At 38.1% G+C, this 21,631-nt stretch overlaps 2 protein-coding genes across 3 annotated transcripts; both read left to right on the plus strand.

Moving 5' to 3' along the window:
* The first annotated feature begins 3,426 nt into the window (after positions 1 to 3,426).
* Positions 3,427 to 7,504, plus strand: LOC124394680 (lysosomal thioesterase PPT2-A-like). The gene is made up of 9 exons (XM_046863063.1): positions 3,427 to 3,883; positions 4,011 to 4,168; positions 4,859 to 5,012; positions 5,916 to 6,011; positions 6,089 to 6,196; positions 6,360 to 6,443; positions 6,603 to 6,687; positions 6,990 to 7,044; positions 7,134 to 7,504. Exons 1-9 carry the CDS (start codon positions 3,757 to 3,759, stop codon positions 7,275 to 7,277), a joined length of 1,011 nt encoding a protein of 336 aa, XP_046719019.1. The 5' UTR covers positions 3,427 to 3,756; the 3' UTR covers positions 7,278 to 7,504.
* An 8,433-nt stretch (positions 7,505 to 15,937) lies between these two features.
* Positions 15,938 to 21,223, plus strand: LOC124394724 (lysosomal thioesterase PPT2-like). Of its 2 annotated transcripts, none has more exons than XM_046863154.1 (8): positions 15,938 to 16,186; positions 18,559 to 18,712; positions 19,538 to 19,633; positions 19,804 to 19,896; positions 20,039 to 20,122; positions 20,287 to 20,371; positions 20,716 to 20,770; positions 20,857 to 21,223. In XM_046863154.1, exons 1-8 carry the CDS (start codon positions 16,010 to 16,012, stop codon positions 20,998 to 21,000), a joined length of 888 nt encoding a protein of 295 aa, XP_046719110.1. In that variant the 5' UTR covers positions 15,938 to 16,009; the 3' UTR covers positions 21,001 to 21,223. The 2 variants fall into 2 exon arrangements, with proteins under 2 accessions (XP_046719110.1, XP_046719111.1); XM_046863155.1 differs by having other exon boundaries at positions 19,819 to 19,896.
* Positions 21,224 to 21,631: the final 408 nt, after the last annotated feature.

The raw sequence follows: 21,631 nt of genomic DNA on the forward strand, positions 1-21,631 counted from the left end.
ACTGTAATGCATTACTAGGTGGATGTCCTGCGTCATTATTAAACAAGCTTCAGTTAGTTCAGAATGCAGCAGCCAGAGTTCTTACAAGGTCAAGAAAATATGATCACATAACCCCAATCTTATCATCCCTGCACTGGCTTCCTGTTAAGTTTCGAATAGACTACAAACTTTTACTTCTTACTTATAAAGCACTAAATGGTTCGGCGCCCACGTACCTATCTAGTCTTTTAACACGCTACAATCAGTCACGCTCCCTGAGATCTCAAAACTCTGGACTTCTAGTAGTTCCTAGAATAGCAAAGTCCACTGAAGGCGGTAGAGCATTTTCACATTTAGCTCCTAAACTCTGGAATAGTCTTCCTGACAGTGTTCGGGGCTCAGACACACTCTCCCAGTTTAAGTGTAGATTAAAAACATATCTTTTTAGCAAAGCCTACACATAACATCATAACCTTGTGCTCCAGAACATCTGATCACCTGCACATTATCAACTTGTGCTGTTAATATCATGAACAGCAGCTACGCTAATTTCTCTCCACTGCTTCTCTTTCTCTCCCCATCCCTAGACACCCTGAGGTTTGGCCAGCTCCAGTCACCTCCCACCTCGTGATGATTACGGACCTTTGAAGAAGTAGATGCCGAACTCGCAAACATCACGAACCATCTTGAGACGTACCAGTGCCAACTGGATCCCACTACATGTGTGGAGTTTTGACATTGGACCTCCTGGAGTGTTTAAAGGCTCTGGCATGGAGAAGCTGATGCTGGATCTGTGATGATCACAAATGCTGAGTTCATAAAACTAGGAGCTACTAACCATATAGACTGTATAAGACTGCAGAAAGAACATTACTTATAATCTTATACTCCAGTGCTCATGTTAGTTCTCACTCTCCAGTGTTCTGTATTGTTGAAAGATTTATGATCACACTCTTGATGTCACCCAAATGAGGATGGGTTCCCCTTTTGAGTCTGGTTCCTCTCAAGGTTTCTTCCTCATAACATCTAGGGGAGTTTTTCCTTGCCACAGTCGCCATGGCTTACTCATCAGGGATAAATGCACACCATTCACCTTAACTGTTGATTTCTGTAAAGCTGCTTTGAGACAATGTCTGTTGTGAAAAGCGCTATACAAATAAACTTGACTTGACAAAGGTCCTAAAGTAACTTGTTTATCCTATGTGATGCACACTACTGCTATTTGCACTACTAGCACTCTGACACTTTATGTGCATTACTGATCTGTCATATACTCATATATTGTGGTCTTATTTAATCTGTATATTCTTGTATTGTCTTGTCTATAAGCCAAATGCATAGTGTTATTTTTGTCTGTACTTTCGCCTGTAGATTCACCAACAGGGGAACCAATTCCTTGTGTGTGTCAACACACTTGCCAATAAACCTGATTCTGATTTGATATAATTGTATTGAATGCAGTTTAAATTTGATTTAATGTTAGTGCCTGTAATTTTAACCCTTATCATTTTCTCTTTTATTAGCAAGCCAGTGGTGACAGTGTCAAGGAAAAACTCACTGAGGTCTTTTGAGGAAGGAACTTTGAGAGGAAGCAGAATCCAAACCCATCCTCAACTGGGTGGCACAGAATGTCTATTTATTATAGTTTTATCATTGTTGAGGTGTGTTGTTTAGTGTGGTTTAGTGTTAAATGCAGAACTGTTCATGCAACTTGTGGTCTCTTCTTGGGTACCGACTAATGTGAAGGGTTACAAGTTTGATACACAATTCTGAAATAACAAATTTGCTCAATTTACCTTTAATTATATGTTATTATTAATATTTAATGATATTCATCTAGATCAGGGGGTCAAACTCAATTGCACAGGAGGCCAAAACTCAAAGCACACTTTAGGTTGCGGGCCGAACAGGATAAACATTTATTGAACACACTAAAACAATGTTTTTTAAACATAAATATGAATAAAAACAGACAGGGATATTATTCTAGAATAAATAAACTTAAACTTTAATAACTTAAAATATTTTGCTCTCTATAAAAATATCTCCTGTCAAAATTATACAAGTTAGAAATATGAACATGCTGCGAAAAAACCCCGAACAAATAAATAAAAATTGTGCTTTTAAGTAAACGTTAAAATAACAAAACAATCAGATTGTTTTGCTCTTATGCCATTTTATACAAAATTATCTTAAACTTCAAATAACTTAAAATATTTTGCTCTCTATAAAAATATCTCCAGTCAAACACAAGACTTCATCATGCTGCTCTTCAGAAACTCTCCCTCAGTAAATAACCGGCTGATGTGACTCTGATTTCTCCTCTGTTTTCACACCAGCTTCACTTTGTGATTTTGCTCTGCTAAAAAACCTCTGCTGAAATGTCAGATTCTTCTTTAACTCTTCTACTTTCTGTATCTTCTGCTCTGCATTCAGGTTATTCAGCTTCTCCTGATGTTTTGTCTCGTAGTTCAGTCTTATATTCAATACCTTAATTACAGCCACATTCGCTTCACAAATAAGACACACGTGTTTACCGCTAGTGTCAGTAAACATCTACTCAGCCTTCTATCGGTTTGCAGAATCAAAATTTTCTTTCGCCACTGTGAGGCGCTGTTTCACAATAACTTTACAATAGGGTTAAATACATCAAGAGAAGCTCGACTTGATTGACGCTGGAATGTTCCCAGGTAGTAGAGTTCGGCGTGGCAGCTGAAGCGCTGCATTATGGGATCTGTAGTTTGTGTTATCAGCGTTTCATATCGCCGGGACATTAATAACAATAATAATATATCTATATAAAATCATCTCGCGGGCCAGATATAATTGTACGTCGGGCCGGATGTGACACTGAGTTTGACACCCCTGATCTATGTAAAGACACTGATCATGTTAATGATTTCTCACAATAATTATCAACAATGATTTAACAAGGTAGGAAACAGCTATTTTTAGAAAAGGCTCGCGGGCGACCGCGTTGGTGACCCCTGTCCTAGACTTAATATACATTGTAGTAGACTTATATTAGTTACAGTCCAAATCCATCCTCATAGTTCTTAAGTTGCTCAGTAACTTCATGGATCGTTGTGCTTGTATGCTTCTGGGTTCTTATTCTTTATATCGCTTTAATGAGTGCTCCCCACTTAATTGGTCCTGGTGGTTTGTGTTATACAGGAGTCATTGATTTTGTTGAGGCAGATTTATACAAGAGTGAATATTTTTTATCAATTCACAAACAGTGTGGGGAAGCTATGTACATTTATACACACAAGGTTTTCTAAATGATGTAACACATTGCTCTTTACTCTACTGTTGTCTTTAAACCAACTGCACTGAACGAACATGTTGCATATCTCCTTCAGCTTCTTCTTCTTCTTCTTCTTCTTCTTCTTCTTCTTCTTTCGGTTTCTCCCACTAGGGGTCGCCACTACGCTCCTCCTCTACATCTGCCTCTTTCAAATCAACTATGCATGTGCTCGCATGATATGGTGGCCGAATGCTCTTTAAATAATGTTTTGCATGGTAACATTAAGAAATGTAGCTTCTGAGTATTACTTATATATATTTATATAATGCATAATTCAAGCAGAGCAATAGGGTAAGCTGAGATATGAAAACTTTGATGATGGGTTATAAACACACATGCACTCGTAGTTTCGGACGTGTGTGTGTGTGTGTGTGGGGGTCTTCCGTTAGAGCGCCTGCATCCGCATTTCACAGCAGGCCGTGAGAATCCCTGATATCAGAAGAAAAATAACCTGCACTTTTTACACACTCATGCAGCTAAAGAAAGAAAAAAACCCGCAAAGTGATAATCGCATCTTCACAGCAATAAGGGAAGTTGTGTGTAACCTAAATCTACGAGAAAACAGAAGAGAAACCAGCCGCTTGCGAGACAACCAAGGTCACTGTATCTCCTTTCTCATTTGTGCATCTGAAGCTACCTGTCCCACCTGCCCCTCTTTCACTCTTACTTTCCCGTGCATTCTGTACGAAATTATTTCACTTTAATAACCGTGGGCACATTGCAGGAGGTATAATGACGAGGGACAGTGGACATTTCATGCTTTGTGTAGTTCTTTGGAGTGTTGTGTTTGGGATTGTGGATGGGTACCGACCCGTCATTATAGTGCATGGATTATTTGATGGGCCAAAACAGTTCATCCAGCTGTCCAAGTTTATCAGTGAGGTAAGTAAATAGATTGATGACTGTTTCAGTTTACAATTCCAGTGCTGGTTTTTTTTCTGGTTTTATACAGACTTGTGAGCTTCATCAATCCCCAAAACATCTGACAAATGTTCTATCATTATTATACTATGCTGCATTTTCTGTATACACAATATACAGTATTTAGTTCTGCTGAGATGTTTCTGTTGCCCACCGCATTACTGTTTATCAGGCACAGGATTCACTTATTGCCCTGCGATGGCAACACAATTATGTTATTAAAAAAAAAAACTTCACAGTTTAGTATTGTACACATTTGACATCATGATGAACAAATTTGCTTTGAATCTGATGAATCCTGCTGATTTGAATGCATGAATGGAATCCAATATGGCTGACTTCCTGTTGGGCAGAGATAACAGATCTGGTAGTGAAATTTGTCTTAAGCGAGATTAAATTCCCACCAAAATTGGTGCATGTTGGTAAAAGTAGATGATTCTATTACAAACCAAGTCAAAGGTTGTGCTCTATTAAGCCTAAATCATTTGCCAGGCCCTGAAAGACAGCTGTTCTGATGTGTGTGCCAAGTTCTGTAAATTCATTTCATTTTGCATCCACTACTTATTTCAGACCTGCCACCAGTTCTGTTTTTTCACTTTTCAGTTCTGAACGAAACTCTGCATCTTCTCTTTTTTACCCAATGTTTTTCAGACACACCCAGGTACCAGTGTGACTACAATAGACTTGTATGATGACGTGGCCAGCCTGAAGCCCCTTTGGCTACAAGTCAGTGGATTCAGTACGCAAATCAAATCCATCATGGAGAACGCTAAAGATGGCATCCATCTCATTTGTTTCTCACAAGGTCTTTTACAACCACCCTTCATTACCTAAATTTTTCAGGCATTCCTTTCCTGTTTGGGTTTGATCTTTGATTTAATCGATGTTTCTGTAATTTATGATATAAAGGCCCTAAAAAAATAGAAACGTTTCATCGTTTTTTGAGTGACACATGCATGTTTCTATTGTGCACATGCAGCAAACGAAGGATTTAATTGTATGAAGATTTACTTTGACTAAACAAATATATAAATGTTCAAATGTATTTTTTATTGAAAAATCCTTCCTTAGCATGAGTGAGAATTTTGTCATCCGGACAGTTCGTTTCACCAAACATTCAACTGAAATACTATTCCATTTGTAAAAGGTGTACTTCACTAGTTGGATGTTTCTTTCTGACTTTGTGATCCCAGATTCATCTCAGAGCAGTTCAATAGGATTTAGGTGCAGTGGCTGGGCAGGTCATTCCATTAAAATAACACTCCAGCTGACTGTTTGCTTTCCAAATAATGCTTACAGATCTTAGACCTATAATTTGGGTTATTGCCTTGTTCATGGTGAAGTTCGTTCCAGTTAGCTGCAGTTCAGACTAAATTACATAGCGTTGAATTATGGAATGTTGGTTCAGTATTCCTTTCACCCAGAATAAGTCTCCAACCTTTCTTGTTCCAAAACAACCCCAAACCGTTAAGAACTGGATAATATAGGATCACTTGCCAGAGAAAGGGTCAATTATTAGATTCATAGTAACTTTAGCATTCTGTTTTTGAGCTGATGGGCAAAACATGTTTGATCATTATTTAACAATATTATTAATATACATTCACTGTCTCCACTATTAATTGTGTTTTAATTTTACACTTGAACGTAATAGTAAAAGTATTGAGATTTACATATGATATGTAATATATACGTATAATATGTGCAGGGGGTCTGGTGTGCCGAGGGATTATTGCCACCCTTCCCGAACACAATGTCCACTCCTTGATCTTTTTGTCATCACCGCTGTCTGGCCAGTATGGAGGTTAGTACAGATTCTCATCATGTTCACTATCTGTCTGTTAAACTGTAGTATACTGAAATTCCCTTCTTTTTGAACAGTGACATCATATATAAAGCGCGCCTTCCCAAACTGTGTGACGCACTTCGTTTATAAACTGTGCTATAACTTCTTTGGACAAAAGATTTCGATCTGCAACTTCTGGAATGGTGAGAGATTAGGCATTTTGTTGGGAAAAAAAAAAAAGTAAAGTTATTTATAAATAGATTTATAAATTGTACTGTTATATATTTCAGAGCATCCAGTGCTTCATATACATGTCTGTTCTCAACCTCACACTCTCTGTCTCTTCTTGTCGGCCGATAAATATAGATCCACATCAGAGAGAGAGATACTTGAAGAGCAGTAAATATCTTGCCCTACTAAATGGCGAGATCTACCACTCTAAATTACCAGGTACTGACTATGGAATACTGTGTTTCGGCGATATCAAATTTATATTAAATCTGTGTGAAATAAAAACACTATTGTTTTTGCACAGTGTTTTTGACACTGTTTAAACTGGCATGCATCAGTCGCCCAAAGCCATGTTCACAAACTCTTGGCTTGTTTTAGAGTGGAGAGAGCATTTCTTAAAAATTAAGAAGTTGGTGCTGATTGGAGGACCAGATGATGGCATTATTACACCCTGGCAGTCAAGGTAACAAGTTTTCTATTTAATTGCATGAAAGAGAAGATTTATACAGAATAAATAAAAGGCTACTGCTTAGTGTAAATATGAATCCCCTTACTTATTATTTGACTGCATTTACTATGAAGATTGGATTCAGCCACAAGAACTGTTTTGTAATGTTAAGTGACGTGCATTTCAATACGTCTAGTGGGATTATGCACAAATCATAAAGAAAACATAAAGGATGTCACCATATATGTTGAAAAATGCATGGACTCTTTTGTGAGAAATTCAAACTATGACCAAAATATGTTTTTTCCTTTTAACAGTCAGTTTGGATTCTTTAACAGCAATGAAACTGTGGTCGAAATGAAATACCAGGATGTGAGCAAGATTTTTTTTTTTAGTCAATCCATTTAAATTATCATAGTGTATCTCTTACCTGTACTGAGAATTGATTTTTCTGTCTTTAGTGGTATTTGAGAGATGTGTTTGGACTGAAAACACTAGACTCCAGAGGAGACGTGGTCCAGTGTGTTGTCTCGGATGTAAAACACGTCTTCTGGCATTCAAATTTCACTGTGTATGAAAACTGCATAGAGAAGTGGCTCACATAAGTAGCAGACGTCTTGATTTACACACCTGAACCATAACATTTAGACTGCTTATCTTCTTTGTGATTAAAAGACAAATGATTGTGCATATGTAAAAAAAAGTAAATTTCTATGTGATATTTATAACTTATATGTATAAAAAAAAAAAAAATGTTGCACAGGAATATTGTTTTCCACATTAGACTGTTTTAAACTTGCTGTAATAAATAAATAAACCAAATCTTTTTTTATTCTTTTCATTAATTATTAGATTTCTATTTTTCTCAAAAATAATTGTTGTATTCTTTTATTACCAGTTTTAGTTCTATTTCCAGGGCCTAAAAATGTTGCTGGCAATGTTACTGATGTCTATAAATGTAGGTCAGTAGTTTTAGAGCTCCACTAAAAGCATATTTGGGATCCAATTATAATTTTCTCGCACAAAGAATACATGCATTACAGAAAAACTTATTAGCATTATGGTTGTACAAATGTTAATTTTTTTTAAATCAAAGATTATTTTCAACATTAGTTGCATAAACTTTTTAAACATTCTTGATTCTTAAAACATTGTAATCATAATTTAGTGATTTAATTATTATTTATAGCAATACAAGTGTACCTTTTCTTGTTGCTAGGGTGGAACCCTTAATGGCACACCTTTTGTATATTTTTAGTATATCTATTTACACTAAAAGCTGCATGTAGTCTACCTTATAATCCCTCCATCAAAAAAATATGTCCCATTGATGTACCCTATTTAATTTTTAAAGGTGATCTATATGATACTATATGAAACTAGAGACATGAAACTTTTGAACTATGGTCTCAGCATGACACTGATGTAGAGCTAGTGAAGTCAGCTAGCACGATTAGACCAGGATTAGACCAGGAGCATGATTAGACCTGAGATGTTGAATGGTTTATAGACAGTGGCATTGAGTAAAAGACAGGAGGTGGAGCTGGAGGTAGCAGAGCTGAAGATGTTGAGTTTTCGTTGAGAGTGTTGACGATGGACAGGATTAGAAACGAGTTCATTAGATGGAACAGCGCATGTAGGACGTTATGGAGACAAGTTGAGAGAGGCGAGATTGAGATGGTTTGGACATGTGCAGAGGAGGGACATGGGGGGGATGCTGAGGATGGAGCCACCAGGAAGGCGGAAAAGAGGAAGGCAAAGGAGGCGATTTATGGATGTGGTGAGGGAAGACATGCAGGTAGTTGGTGTGAATGAGGCAGATGTAGAGGACAGGAGGGGTATGGAGACGGATGATCCGCTGTGGCGACCTCTAAAAGGGAGAAGCTGAAAGAAGAAGAAGAGTGTATTACTGGAATATATTGATGACGTTTTGATTTGTTCCCCATCTTTAGAACAGTGCCATAGAGACTCTAACACAGTTAAGTTAATAAAGTTTCTAAATTAAAGCTGTAGTATTGCCAACCTCAGGTAGAGTACATAGGGCGAGTTATTGCACATGGTACTAAAGCAGTTGCTCCAGCTCAGTTGGAAGGCATCAGCAAAGCACCAATGCCTCAAACAGTTGGCTAGATGACATTTTTAGGAATGACAGGATTTAGTGCAGAATGGATAGAAGACTATGCGCTAAAACTGCTCCTATTAGAGAAATTATGAAAACAGCAGGCCGGCAGAATGTGTGCACTTCTTACAGTATCTCACAAAAGTGACTACACCCCTCACATTTCAGCAGCCATTTACGTATATCTTCTCATGGGACAATACTATAAAAATGAAACTTGGATATGTTTTAGAGCAGTCACAGTGCAGCTTGTATAGTGGTATAGATTTGTGGTCCTCTAAAAATAACTCAACATACAGCCATTATGTCACTTTTGCTGTAGTAGCCTTTGAGACTTTAAAACAGGAACTTCAAGTAGCACACACTTTAGCTATTTCAGATTATGGTTATGCTTCTACAGTGCTCATTTATGAAACATGTATCTGTAGATAGAAACAACCCATCGCTTTTTATAGCACTAAGCTGGATAGTGTTGCACACTGCTTTCCACCCTGATCTTAACAGAGCTTGGCAGCTGTGTATTATACTTATAAAAACGCATCTACCTTGACTATGGGTTTTCTTTTATTATGTACACACATCATAATGTTGTAGAACTTTTAAAGTAGGGAAGATTTGTTTTGACTCAAGCTCGTACTCTATCATATGCATCTTTACTGACTTATTCTGATGCGATACTTAAATGTTGTACAACTGTGAATCCAGAATACTTGATGCCTTTAGCGTTTAAGAGTGTGCATGAAAATTCCCTCCTATGTCCTACTAGACTAGCTCAAAAGATTAAACTCTATTGAGTATTCAACTATAAACTAGATCAAAGTAATAATACTTATCAACCTCAGAGGAAAAAATTATCAGCCAGTCTTTGTGAGTTCCACCAAGGCAAAACCCGTACAGGAGTTTCATCAAAATGTAACCTGCACTGAAGTCCACTGGTCAAAGCATCTCTTTATATACGGTTTCAGACATTATTCCATTAACTTCACATAGTTATGGTGTTACTGCATATTTGACCATCTCTGGTAGTTCAGTAACTTTTTTATGACCTCAAGATGGACTTTTTTATATGTTCTGTTAACTGTATATGACCGTTTGTCCATCCTTTTGTCAATTTACCCAAATACTATGGTTTCTTAACCAGAGGAGTCTCTGTCCTCCACGCTGTTCAGTTCTATTCTGTAAAGAAGTGCAAAATATTTCTCTGTATGATATTTTTATTTTATATAGTAATATGTATCCTCTGTGTCCTCTACACATTAAACTTACTTACCCTGGCCATTATTTGTGTGTGTATGTTTTTGTGTAGGTTGAATTTTAAACTCACCCTTTATACCCCTGTGTGTGTCTGTGTATGGCCTGTTTCTGCTGAACAGTGATCACAGGTCAGTTCGCTTACCCTTGTGTATGTGTGTGTTGCATGTAGGTTAGACACTGAACTTACATTTACAGCATTTAGCAGACACTTTATCCACACTGAGAAGTCACTTGTTACCCTTGTGTATGTAGGGTGTGCTCACAACTTCCCATTTTTGGCTTTTACTTTGTCATTGGCTTTTACTTGTTTATGTCCAAATTTGGAGTCATTTACCATTTGTAACGCTGATGTTGATTATTTTGTGCATTGTTTATGATTTAGACATCACATTAGTTCACATGCAGGGTATTCAGTTTAAGAAAGGATGGTGGCCAATTCATAACAGTTGAGACATTGCCCTCAGCCCTGTTCAGCACAGTTAGCAAATTAAAAGCCCTTACCTCAGCATGTCAGTGGGCTAAGGGAATAGCGTCAAACAGCTACACTACTTCCGTTTATGCACAGTGTTTCATATGATTGGTCCTGTGTAGAAACATCAAGGATTAAAAAAAAACTCCTGTTCAACATGTTGAACAGATTGGACATCTTATTTCTGCTATGATGGCACCTAGCAGGTTGGCCATAATTAATTGTCAAGCACCTAAATAAGGCAATGATTTTGTCATCCAGTGAAACAATGCTGCTGATTTCCAAGCAAAAAAAGGCAACAGGGTGACAAGTTGCTGTTGTGCTTGTTAATCTCTGAAAAATAATTTGGTGGTTGCAAAAAGGTAGGATTGTTGCTCCTACGGTGCTCATTAGATTAGATTAGATTCAGATTAGATTCAGATTAGATTCAGATTAGATTCAGATTAGATTAGATTATTGTAATTGAACATGATATGATGCAAGGCAACAAAATACAGTTAGCATCTAAAAAGAGATGCATATGTAAATATTGCACTTCCAGTGCATTTACCAGTGTAAATATTTACATATGTACAGATTGGTCAGGCTATGATAAATATATATATATATATATATATATATATATATATATATATATATATATATATATATATAAATAAATGAATGAATAATACGATATATAAAAATGCATTTCCCCATGGAAACATGTTCAGCACCGAAACTGCAGTGGGGAAAAACTGTTCCTGAACCTGTTTATCTTGGTCCAGCCCTGTAGGCTGACTCCTTGTTGTCCTTGATTAATTCGATCACCTTGTGTCATCTGCAAAACTTGATAATGATGTTGAAACCATATACAGAATTACAGTCATGGGTGAGGAAGGAATAGAGAAAGGGACTCAGCATACAGCCTTGTGGTACTCCAGTGCTAAGCATGAGGGTGAAAGAGCAGCGGTGGTCTGCCCGAACATGCCAGGGTCTGTTGGACAGAAAGTGCTGTAGCAAGTTGCAAGGTGATGTGCTAATGCCCAGGTCTCCAAGTTTGATGATTAACTTGGAGGGGATGACAGTTTTGAACGCTGAACTAAAGTCAAGCAACAGCATTCTAGCATAAGTGTTTTTATTGTCCAGGTGAGACAGGTGTTCTTATAGTAAGCAAAATGGTGTGGCTCCAGGGTGGTGACAAGGCAGGTTTTGAAGTGTGCCAGGACCAATCCTTTAAAGCACTTGGTGATGACGGGGGATAGCGCTACTGGGTGGTAATCATTAATGCACGTTGTGGTGGAGTGTTTTGGCACTGGCATGATAGAGGTGGTCTTAAAGCAGGGGGGCACAATACCTTTGTCTAGGGACAGGTTGAATGAGTCTGTCAAGACCCCCAACAGTTCTTCAGCGCATGCTCTGAGGATGCATCCAGGAATGCTATCAGGCCCTGCAACTTCTATGCACTGATCCTGTTTAGCACCATGCTGACATCACTTGGGGAGGATATAAGTTGCTGGTGGTCCACAGGCATCTCAGCATTGGTTGCCGACTCCTGGTTATCCCTTTTAAAGTGAGCATTTAAGTTTAGCTCATTAAGAAGGGAGATATCTGTAAATAGTGGTTTGATGGGCTTGTAGTCACTAATGGCCTGGATGTTGGATGAATGGTGAATACTTAGTAGAGAGGAACAATGAGAGATGATACGATTGTCCCAGGTGGGGAAGGGGGTAAATTTCTGAAAACCAGATATGTTGGTGTAAACATGGTCCAGTTTTATACTTCCTCTGGTGTTGCAGTAAACATGCTGGGAGAACTGTCTTTAAGTTGCAATGGATAAGGTCACCTGCCTTATCAATGGAAATCCAGACAGCAAGGTTATTGGCTTTCGTTTTTTAGCAATCTTCAGTAGATACACTTTTATCTTCTTGTGAGGTATGTATGCGGAACAAGTGCCTGAAGGTCAATTTAAACACCTGGTAATGGATTATGTAGACAAGATTAAGCGGGTCCAAAGCAAAAGGTATGTGTTGGTGATTACTGACAAATTTAGCAGATACGCAGATCAGATCAGGGAGCAGGCACAGTAGTTAAGTTTCTGACAAGAAAAGTGATTCCCAGATTTGGCATACCATCAAAAATAAGTTTAGACATTGGTACAGCTTTTATTCAAACAACAGTTAAGAAGATGTTGCAGCACACTTGGATAAAGCAAAGGTTGGGATGTGTTCATCACCGGCAGTACCAGAGAATGGTGGAAAAAGTGAGTGGTACACTGAAAGCTAACCTTAACAAAATCTGTGCGAGCATAAAACTAAACTGGGTTGATGCTTTGTCATTTGCTAATGTCCTATCACATGCAAACTAACAGAAACACGCATCTAACACCACATGAAATGCTGACTGGTCATACCAATGCCTGTACCTTTTTTAACAGATGGAGCTTAAAGCTTATATGCACATATTTCCAGAAGGAAAGGCCTGTACACATTGGTAAGAGCTCCTCCTACAGAAATACAAGCTGAAGGCAGGTGCTCTGACCTCTGACCAAGAAGAAGAAGTAACAGAGGATTCACAGGTACCAGAAACTGCCGTTCAAGCTGCTGAAGAAAAGTATGAGAGTGACACTCAACATGCTGCTGACATTAATATGACTGATTTGTCTGGTGAACTGCAGCCTAGGCCTGGGTGGGCAAGAAAGTGCTGGAGTTCCACTCGTCTCTTTCGTCTCTTTTTCTGCCCTCAAGTGGGTAGAATCATTCGATCTATCTCTGAGCAATTGAAGTAAATGATAAACTGGAATCAGATTTAGATAAAGAGAAAATACTATTGTAGGTTGCTTTGGACAATGAGTGATTGAGTGATTACTCTTTACCCACTCAATTGGTGAAGTTATATCCTCACATGGGTTTTCTTATCACTGCTATGCAGATGACACTCAACTAATCTTTTCTTTCCCTCCATCAGATACCACAGCTTCCGCTCGAAAATCAGCATGCTTGACAGACATATCTTCATGGATGAGTGCTCACCAACTAAAACTCAACCCCAGCAAAACAGAACTGTTGGTCATCCCAGGTGATTCATCTCCGGGTCAAGATCTCCAAATAACATTTCATGACTCTCCGCTCTCCCCTTCAGCCACTGCTCATAACCTTGGGGTAACTATGGACAATGAACTGTCCTTCTTCCCACATGTCACCAATGTTGCTCGTTCTTGTCGATTTCTTCTCTGTAACATCCGAAGGATTCGACCATTTCTGTCCACACAGGCTGCCCAGGTACTTGTTCAGTCTCTTGTCATTTCAAGACTTGACTACTGCAACTCTCTGCTGGCAGGTCTTGAACGCTATTCGTCCACTGCAAATGATCCAAAACGAAGCTGCACGACTTGTGTTCAATCAGCCCAAGTTCTCCCACACCACCCCACTGCTGCGCTCCCTTCACTGGCTTCCAGTAGCTGCACGTATCAGATTCAAAACACTGATGCTTGCCTACAAGGCCAAAAATGGACAAGCACCATCTTACCTCAGTGACCTCATCACATCTCGCACTGCACCATGCTGTCTGAGATCCTCCAGTACTGCTCGACTGGTACCTCCTTCTCTCAGAATGAGAGGTAAGTACACTCCAAGGCTCTTCTCTGTTCTGGCACCGAGGTGGTGGAATGAACTTCCCCTAGATGTCTGTACAGCAGAGTCCCTGACTATCTTCAAGCGACGACTGAACACCTACCTCTTCCTGAAATACTTAAATTAGCACTTCCAAGCTTGTAGAATTCAAGGGTTATATTTATATTAAGTTTGTAATCTTGCGTACCAGTGTAGATTTATTCATTACTAGAGACTTAAAGCACTTTTGTACGTTGCTCTGGATAAGGGCGTCTGCTAAATGCCGCAAATGTAAATGTAAATGATATAAATGGGATACTACATTGTAGATTAAGTGGGAAAGACTAGTTGTTTAGTGTGTACACCATCTCCTTTGTGTAAACAATAATAATAGCATATGCACAGTGTTAAATCATTAACAGATTTTTTCTAATTAACCTGAATTGATTAGGTGTAATTGTCCTGCTGAGTGTTTGTTATTTTAAGCAAATCCCTTTTGGGAGATGCCTGTACAGATTTGTATGTCAAGTCAAGTCAAGTCAAGTTTTAGCGCTTCACAACAGACATTGTCTCTAGGCAGCTTTACAGGATTTAAGAGTTAAGGTGAACGATATGCATTTATCCATGATGAGCAGCCAGGGTGACTGTGGCAGGGAAAATCTCCCTTAGATGTTATTAGGAAGAAACCTTGAGAGGAACCAGATTTAAAAGGGGAATCCATCCATATTTGGGTGGCATCAAGAGTGTGATTATTTTTTTTCACTGGAGAGTGAGAACTAACATGAGCACTGGAATGTAAGATTATGAGTAATGTTTATTCTACAGTCTTTTACAGTCATAAAACTACGAGCTACTGAGCAACTCATAAAATAGCTCAACATTTGCAACCATCATAGCTCCAACACCAGCTTCTCCATGCCAGAGCCTCTAAACACAAGAGGGTCCAGTGTCCAAACTACACATGAAGTGGGATCCAATTGGCGCTGGTGCGTCTCTAGATGGTTCGGGATGTATGTGCATGTAGACATTGAAAAAGAGCAATTTTAAGAGAAACATAAAATAGATTACCCTGTGACGTAGTGTGTGAATGCTTTACTAAGACATATGGGATGCATGTTTATCCAAAAATGCTTGTGGGAATACTGTAGAACCTCTTGCTGCAGGAACTGTTGTTTTGTTGTGGTGTCTCTGTTCTCAGATCTCTTTTTATAAAGCAGATGCCATGGATGCAGGGAAAGAAGAGCAACTTGTAAACTCTTTAGAGCTGCCTGAAGTTCAAAATGATGTGTTTGAGTGGGACTCTGAGGATTTGAGTGAGATTAAAGAGGTCCTGAATGACATTGACATCTACTGTATGCATAGACAGCAGCTTTGCTTGGAGTTACTGAACCAGAGGGTGCCCTAGCCTGAGCACCAGAATTAAGTGAGATGCAGGAGAACACATAAGACCACGATCAAAAGAGTTATGAGGGTTGGTGTAAGGTAGAAGATGAAGACCTGGAAAGTGATTCACAAGATTGAGGGTGTAGAGTGAACTTTGCTATGGATATTTGCCTTGTGGTTTCTGGACTCTGGACCTTTTTTTTTTTCTGGACTCAAAAATTTTAATTTTTGTAATTCTTTTTAGACCTTGGGTTTTTGGATGCATAGTTTGTGTGGATGTTAAAGACTGTGTGTGGACTGTTGTTTAGGTACTTTCATGCAACTGCCTGGCTTTATTTCTGCTGAATAAAGTGATGTGTAACATATATCTACAAGAAAACAGAAGCGAAACCAGATGCTTCCAGTATACAGTAGACTCCTCAATGCATCTCATTTCTCATTTCTGCATCAGACTCTGAAGCTACCTGTCCTACCTACCCTCTTTACTCTTAGTTAACATGAGGGCCATTATTTCTTATTAATATGTCTGGGCACACTGCAAGATGTCTAAAGATGAGGGACAGTTTACATTTCATGTATTGTGTGGTTCTCTGGACTGCTGTGTTTGTGATTGTGGATGGATATCGACCCGTCGTTATAGTGCATGGATTATTTGACGGGCCAAAACAGTTCATCAATCTGACCAACTTTATCAATAAGGTAAGGTGGATAGATGAATTGATAGTAATGTTTAATTTTTTATTTGATTGCTATCTGTGTTTTTTATTTATTTTTGTTTAATACAGACTTGTGAGCTTCAATAATGCCCAAAACAACCAACACAAATATTACATCATTACTATAATATACTGCATTTAACCCAGCCATTAGGGTTGCACACTGAGGTGGGAAGTAACAAAGTACAAATACTTAATTACTATCATTTTCTGGTATCAGAACATTACTTCCCTATTTACGTTTTACTTTCACTCATTAAATCTTTACACAAAAATCTGTACTTTCTACTTCTTACATTTTTAAACCAAGCTCTTTTCTTTAGTCTAATTCTATTTGGTGAAATGTCAATATTTTTTCTTCTCATTGGGCACCATTTTCAGCCCATCAACATACCACTGATGTATCATTTTAATTTCAAATTAAAACCTTCAATGCAACACACGTTTATCCACAATGTCCTTTCTTTACTCAGATATACTATATAAAAAACTCCTAGAGTTTTTTTAATCAGTAAACATTTGTTTTACTGATGCGCCAAGACTCAAATCAGCAACAAAATCTGCCATGATCCTTTTGGGGTCAACAAATGCATCGGCATGTTTTGTAGATGTCTACAGAGACACCAGGGACAGTAGATGTGTAGGAGAGTGGAGGTTGGGGTTGGTACAATAAATGTAAGTACTATGACTGGTAAAAGGAGTGCGGTAGCTGATATGATGAAGCGGAGAAAGTTAGATATGTTGTGTATTTAGGAGACCAGGTGGAAAGGGAGTAAGGCTTGGAACTGTTCTATCATGGTGTGGATGGAAAGAGAAATGGTGAAGGGGTGATTCTGAAGGAAGAGTACAGTAAGAGTGTAGTGGAGGTGAAGAGAGTTTCTGATAGGGTGATGAACATGAAGCTGGAAGTTGAAGGGGTGATAATAAATGTCAACAGTGTTTATGCTCCACAAGTTGGTTGTGAATTGGAGGAGAAGGAAAAATTCTGGAGTGAATTAGATGAAATGGTGTACCTAGGAAAGAACGATTGGTGATTGGGAAAGACTTTAATGGGCATGTTGGTGAAGGGAACAGAGGGTAGAGGAGGTGATGAGTATGCATGGCTTTAAGGAGAGGAATGTGGAAGGGCAGAGAGATGAGAAAAGTAGGCAGGAGTACAAGGAGATGTGGCAAAGGAAAAGGCATATGATGAGCTGTATGAGTTGGACACTAAGGAAGGAGAAAAGGATTTATAAGTGGATAGGACTAGTTAGGAGGAAGTGCGAGCAGCGATTAAGAGGATGAAAAGTGAAAAGTCAGTAGGACCAGATGACATACCAGTAGAAGCATGGAGATGTTTAAGAGCGATGGCAAGATTGTTTAACAAGATTCTGGAAGGTAAGAGGATGCCTGAGGAATGGAGAAGGAGTGTGCTGGTACCGATCTTTAAGAATAATTGAGATGTGCAGACCTGCAGTAACTACAGGGAAATAAAGATGATCAGTCACACCATGAAGTTATGGGAAAGAGTAGTGGAAGCCAGGCTGGGAGAAGAAGTGACCATCTGTGAGCAACAGTATGGTTTCATGCCAAGAAGAGCACCACAGACGCATTATTTGCTTTGAGAATGTTGATGGAGAAGTATAGAGATGGTCAGAAGGAGTTTGTGGATTTAGAGAAAGCATACGACAGGGTGGAAAGAGGAGTTGTGATATTGTATGAGGAAGTCAGGTGTGGCAGAGACGTATGTGAGGGTGGTACAGAACATGTATGAGGACATTGTGACAGCAGTGAAGTACAGTAGGAACAACAAACTAGTTCAAGGTGGAGGTGGGATTGCATCAAGGATCGGCTTTGTGCCCTTTACTGTTTGCAGAGGTGATAGACAGGTTAAGGGACAATGCCAGACAGGAAACTCCGTGGACTATGTTGTTTGCGGATGATATTGTGATTTGTGGTGAGAGTAGGGAGCAGGTTAAAAAGAGCCTGCAGATTTGGAGGTACGTGCTGGAGAGAAGGGGAATGCCACTGTGGAGCAGCTGAAAGAAGAAAACTATAATATACTGCATTCCCTCTATACACAGAGTACAGTTTTTAGTTCTGCTGAGATGTTTCTGTTGGCCTCAAGACAATGCTGCATCTTTATGAAATAAAAAGCTTTTGATCAAATTAGATCCTACAAAAAAACGAAAGTTCGCCTCTATTAAGCCTCAATCATTTTCCAGGCCCTAAGTGGCAGCTGTTCTGATGTGTGTGCCAAGTTCTGTACGTTCCTTTCATGTTGCTTTTTACCATTTATTTCAGACCTGCCACCAGTTCTGTTTTCTTTTTACTTTTCAGACTTGAATGAAACTCTGCATCTTCTCTCTTTTTTAGACTCACCCAGGTACCAGTGTGACTACAATAGACTTGTATGATGACATGGCCAGCCTGACGCCCCTTTGGCTACAAGTCAGTGGTTTCAGTAAACAAATCAAATCCATCATGGAGAACGCTAAAGATGGCATCCATCTCATCTGTTTCTCACAAGGTCTTTTACAACCACCCTTCATCACCTCCATTTTTCAGGCATTCCTTTTCTGTTTGGTTTAAATTTTTAATTTAAACAATGTTTCTGTCATTTATGATTCAAAGTCATTAATAAGTATTGAGTATAGAGTGTCTGTCAGAAGTCCGGAAGGTTTTATTGTTTTTGACACATGCATGCTTCTTTTGTTTACATGCAGCAACCTATTTACTCTGACTAAACAAATATAAGGATGAATAACAGCTCTACACACTTTTGGCATCCTGATATTCAGCTGAAATACTTTTCTTTGCCTCTTGTTTAACTTTCCCAAGTTTACTCTTTACTAGTTAGAGATTCCTTGATGGATAACTCTTCAGCCGAGTGCTTACTCCCAGGTGATTTGCATCTCAGGTTTTGGGTCATTGTCTTATTGTATGGTGAAGTTGGTTCCAATTAGCTGCAGTCCAGACTGAATTGCATGGTGCTGGAATGGTAGCCATGTTGGTTCAGTATTCCTTTCAGCCAGAATAAGTCTCCAACTTTCACTGCTCCAAAACAACCTCAAAACATTAAGCTTTGGAAACCATTAATCACTGAATAGTATACAATTACTTGCAAGAAGAAGGAGCATTTATTAGATCAATGGTAACATTAGCATGCTGTTTTGGAGCTGATGGGCAAAACACATGTTTGATGTAACGTTTATAATATTTTTAAATAATTATACTTTGTCACCACTATAAATTAGGTTTAAATTTTAGCCTTGAAAAATAATAACAAATTAATTGATATTTACATATATTTTCTAAATCTAAGCTCTGTATGCTAAAAAAAATGATTGTGCAGGGGGTCTGGTGTGCCGAGGGATTATTGCCACCCTTCCCAAACACAATGTCCACTCTCTGATCTTTTTGTCATCACCGCTGTCTGGCCAGTATGGAGGTTGGTACAGATTCTCATCATGTTTACTACCCACCTGTATCTTTTTAAACCATGACATCATATATACAGTATATATATATATATATATATATATATATATATATATATATATATATATATATATATATATATATATATATATATATTAACGTGTGCGTGTTCGTGTATAGGGCCTATCTTCCCAGGCTGTATAAACGACTGCGTTTATAAACTGTGCTATAGCGTCCTTGGTCAACAAATTTCGATCTGCAACTACTGGAACGGTAAGAGGTTCAGATTGGCATCTTTTTAGCATTTTGATGAAAAAATTTTAATGCTACATTTTAGAGCATCCAGTGCTTCATATACATGTCCATTCTAAACCTCAACCCTGTTTGCCTCTTTTTGGTGGCCCTTTAACTTTAGATCCACACCAGAGAGAGGAATACTTGTCGAACAATAAATATCTTCCTCAAATTAATGGCGAGATCTACCACTCTAAATTACCAGGTACTGACAATGGAATGCTGTGTTTGGGAGGTATCTTATTAATATTAAATCTGTGTTAAAAATCATCACTGTACTTTTTATTTCACAGTGTTTTTGACACTGTTTAAACTTGCATGCCTCAGTCGCCTAAAGCCATGTTCACAAAATCTTGGCTTTGTTCTTAGAGTGGAGAGAGCACTTTTTAGGAATTAAGAAGTTGGTGCTTATTGGAGGACCAGATGATGACGTTATTACACCCTGGCAGTCAAGGTAACACGTTTTCTATTGAATTGCATGACATGGAAGATTTAATATAAATCCAGTTACATGATATTTCACTGCATTTACTATGAAGAAAGGATTCAGTCACAACACAGCTGTTTTGTAATGTTCAAGTTAAATGCCATAGCGTTGTTTTAATGGTTAAACTGGTATTCAGAAGTCTGTAATAAATTTGAGGAATACAGAAAGTGACATTTCAACACATGTAGTGGGATTGTGCACAACAAATCATTATGAAAACATGTATGATGCCACCAAATATAAAAAAAAAATAGATGGACTTTTTGTGAGAAATTAAATCTATAATCAGAATTTTTTTTCTTTCCTAACAGTCAGTTTGGATTTTATGACAGCAGTGAAACTGTGGTTGAAATGAAACACCAGGATGTGAGCAAAAATTTATCATTAATCCATTTATATTTTCATAGTGTTAATCTGTCATCTGTACTGAGAATTGATTTTTCTGTCTTTAGTGGTATGTGAGAGATGTGTTCGGGCTGAAAACACTAGACTCCAGAGGAGACGTTGACCAGTGTGTTGTCTCGGATGTCAAGCACGTCTTCTGGCATTCAAATTTCACTGTGTACAAAACCTGCATAGAGAAGTGGCTCACATAAGTAAAATAAGTTTTGATGCACACAAATGAACCATGATATTTGCATTTTGTTGCATTTACACTGCTTACCTGCTTTGTGATTTAAAGAAAAATGATTGTGCAAAGAATATCAATGCTATGTTATATTTCTATGTGAAATTATATGAAAAAACAGGAATATTATTGAACAGGAATATTTTTTTCTACATTAGACTGCATTAAGCTTGCTATAAAAAAATAAAATATAAAAAGAAATCCAATGTGCAAATCCTTTTTGCTTCTTTTTTCATTAAATATTAGACTGTTCCATTTTTCTCAAAAGTAAATATTGTCTTTTTAATTATAAGTTCTTTATCAAAACATCTTGATCTGCAACTTCTGAACTGTAAGGTTGTTGGGCGTGTTCACACTGGGCTGAAAATGTCGGCAATGTGAATGATCTCTATAAATGTAGGTCAGGAGTTTTATAGCTTTATCTAAAGCAAATCTGAACTCAATTATAATGTTCTGCCACAAATAACACTATCAATCTTACACTACACACTAAAAATATTACAAATGTCTGAACAGATAGTGACTGCATTACAGAAAACCTTATTAGCATTCTGAATGTCTGAATGGAAATTTCTTTTTGTATATATTAAAGATTAAAT

This window comes from Silurus meridionalis, chromosome 12, assembly GCF_014805685.1.
Source record: "Silurus meridionalis isolate SWU-2019-XX chromosome 12, ASM1480568v1, whole genome shotgun sequence".
Taxonomy (NCBI): Eukaryota; Metazoa; Chordata; class Actinopteri; order Siluriformes; family Siluridae; genus Silurus; species Silurus meridionalis.

What these genes read in the sequence shown, in the direction of transcription:
- LOC124394680 (XM_046863063.1), top strand. Translation starts at nt 3,757, where the DNA reads ATGCAGCTAAAGAAAGAAAAAAACCCGCAAAGTGATAATCGCATCTTC. An exon ending in GCTGTCTGGCCAGTATGGAG is followed by an intron (nt 6,012 to 6,088) that starts GTTAGTACAGAT and finishes CTTTTTGAACAG; the next exon opens with TGACATCATATATAAAGCGC. An exon ending in TCGAAATGAAATACCAGGAT is followed by an intron (nt 7,045 to 7,133) that starts GTGAGCAAGATT and finishes TTCTGTCTTTAG; the next exon opens with TGGTATTTGAGAGATGTGTT.
- LOC124394724 (XM_046863154.1), top strand. Translation starts at nt 16,010, where the DNA reads ATGTCTGGGCACACTGCAAGATGTCTAAAGATGAGGGACAGTTTACAT. An exon ending in GATCTGCAACTACTGGAACG is followed by an intron (nt 19,897 to 20,038) that starts GTAAGAGGTTCA and finishes CTTTAACTTTAG; the next exon opens with ATCCACACCAGAGAGAGGAA. An exon ending in CTACCACTCTAAATTACCAG is followed by an intron (nt 20,123 to 20,286) that starts GTACTGACAATG and finishes CTTTGTTCTTAG; the next exon opens with AGTGGAGAGAGCACTTTTTA.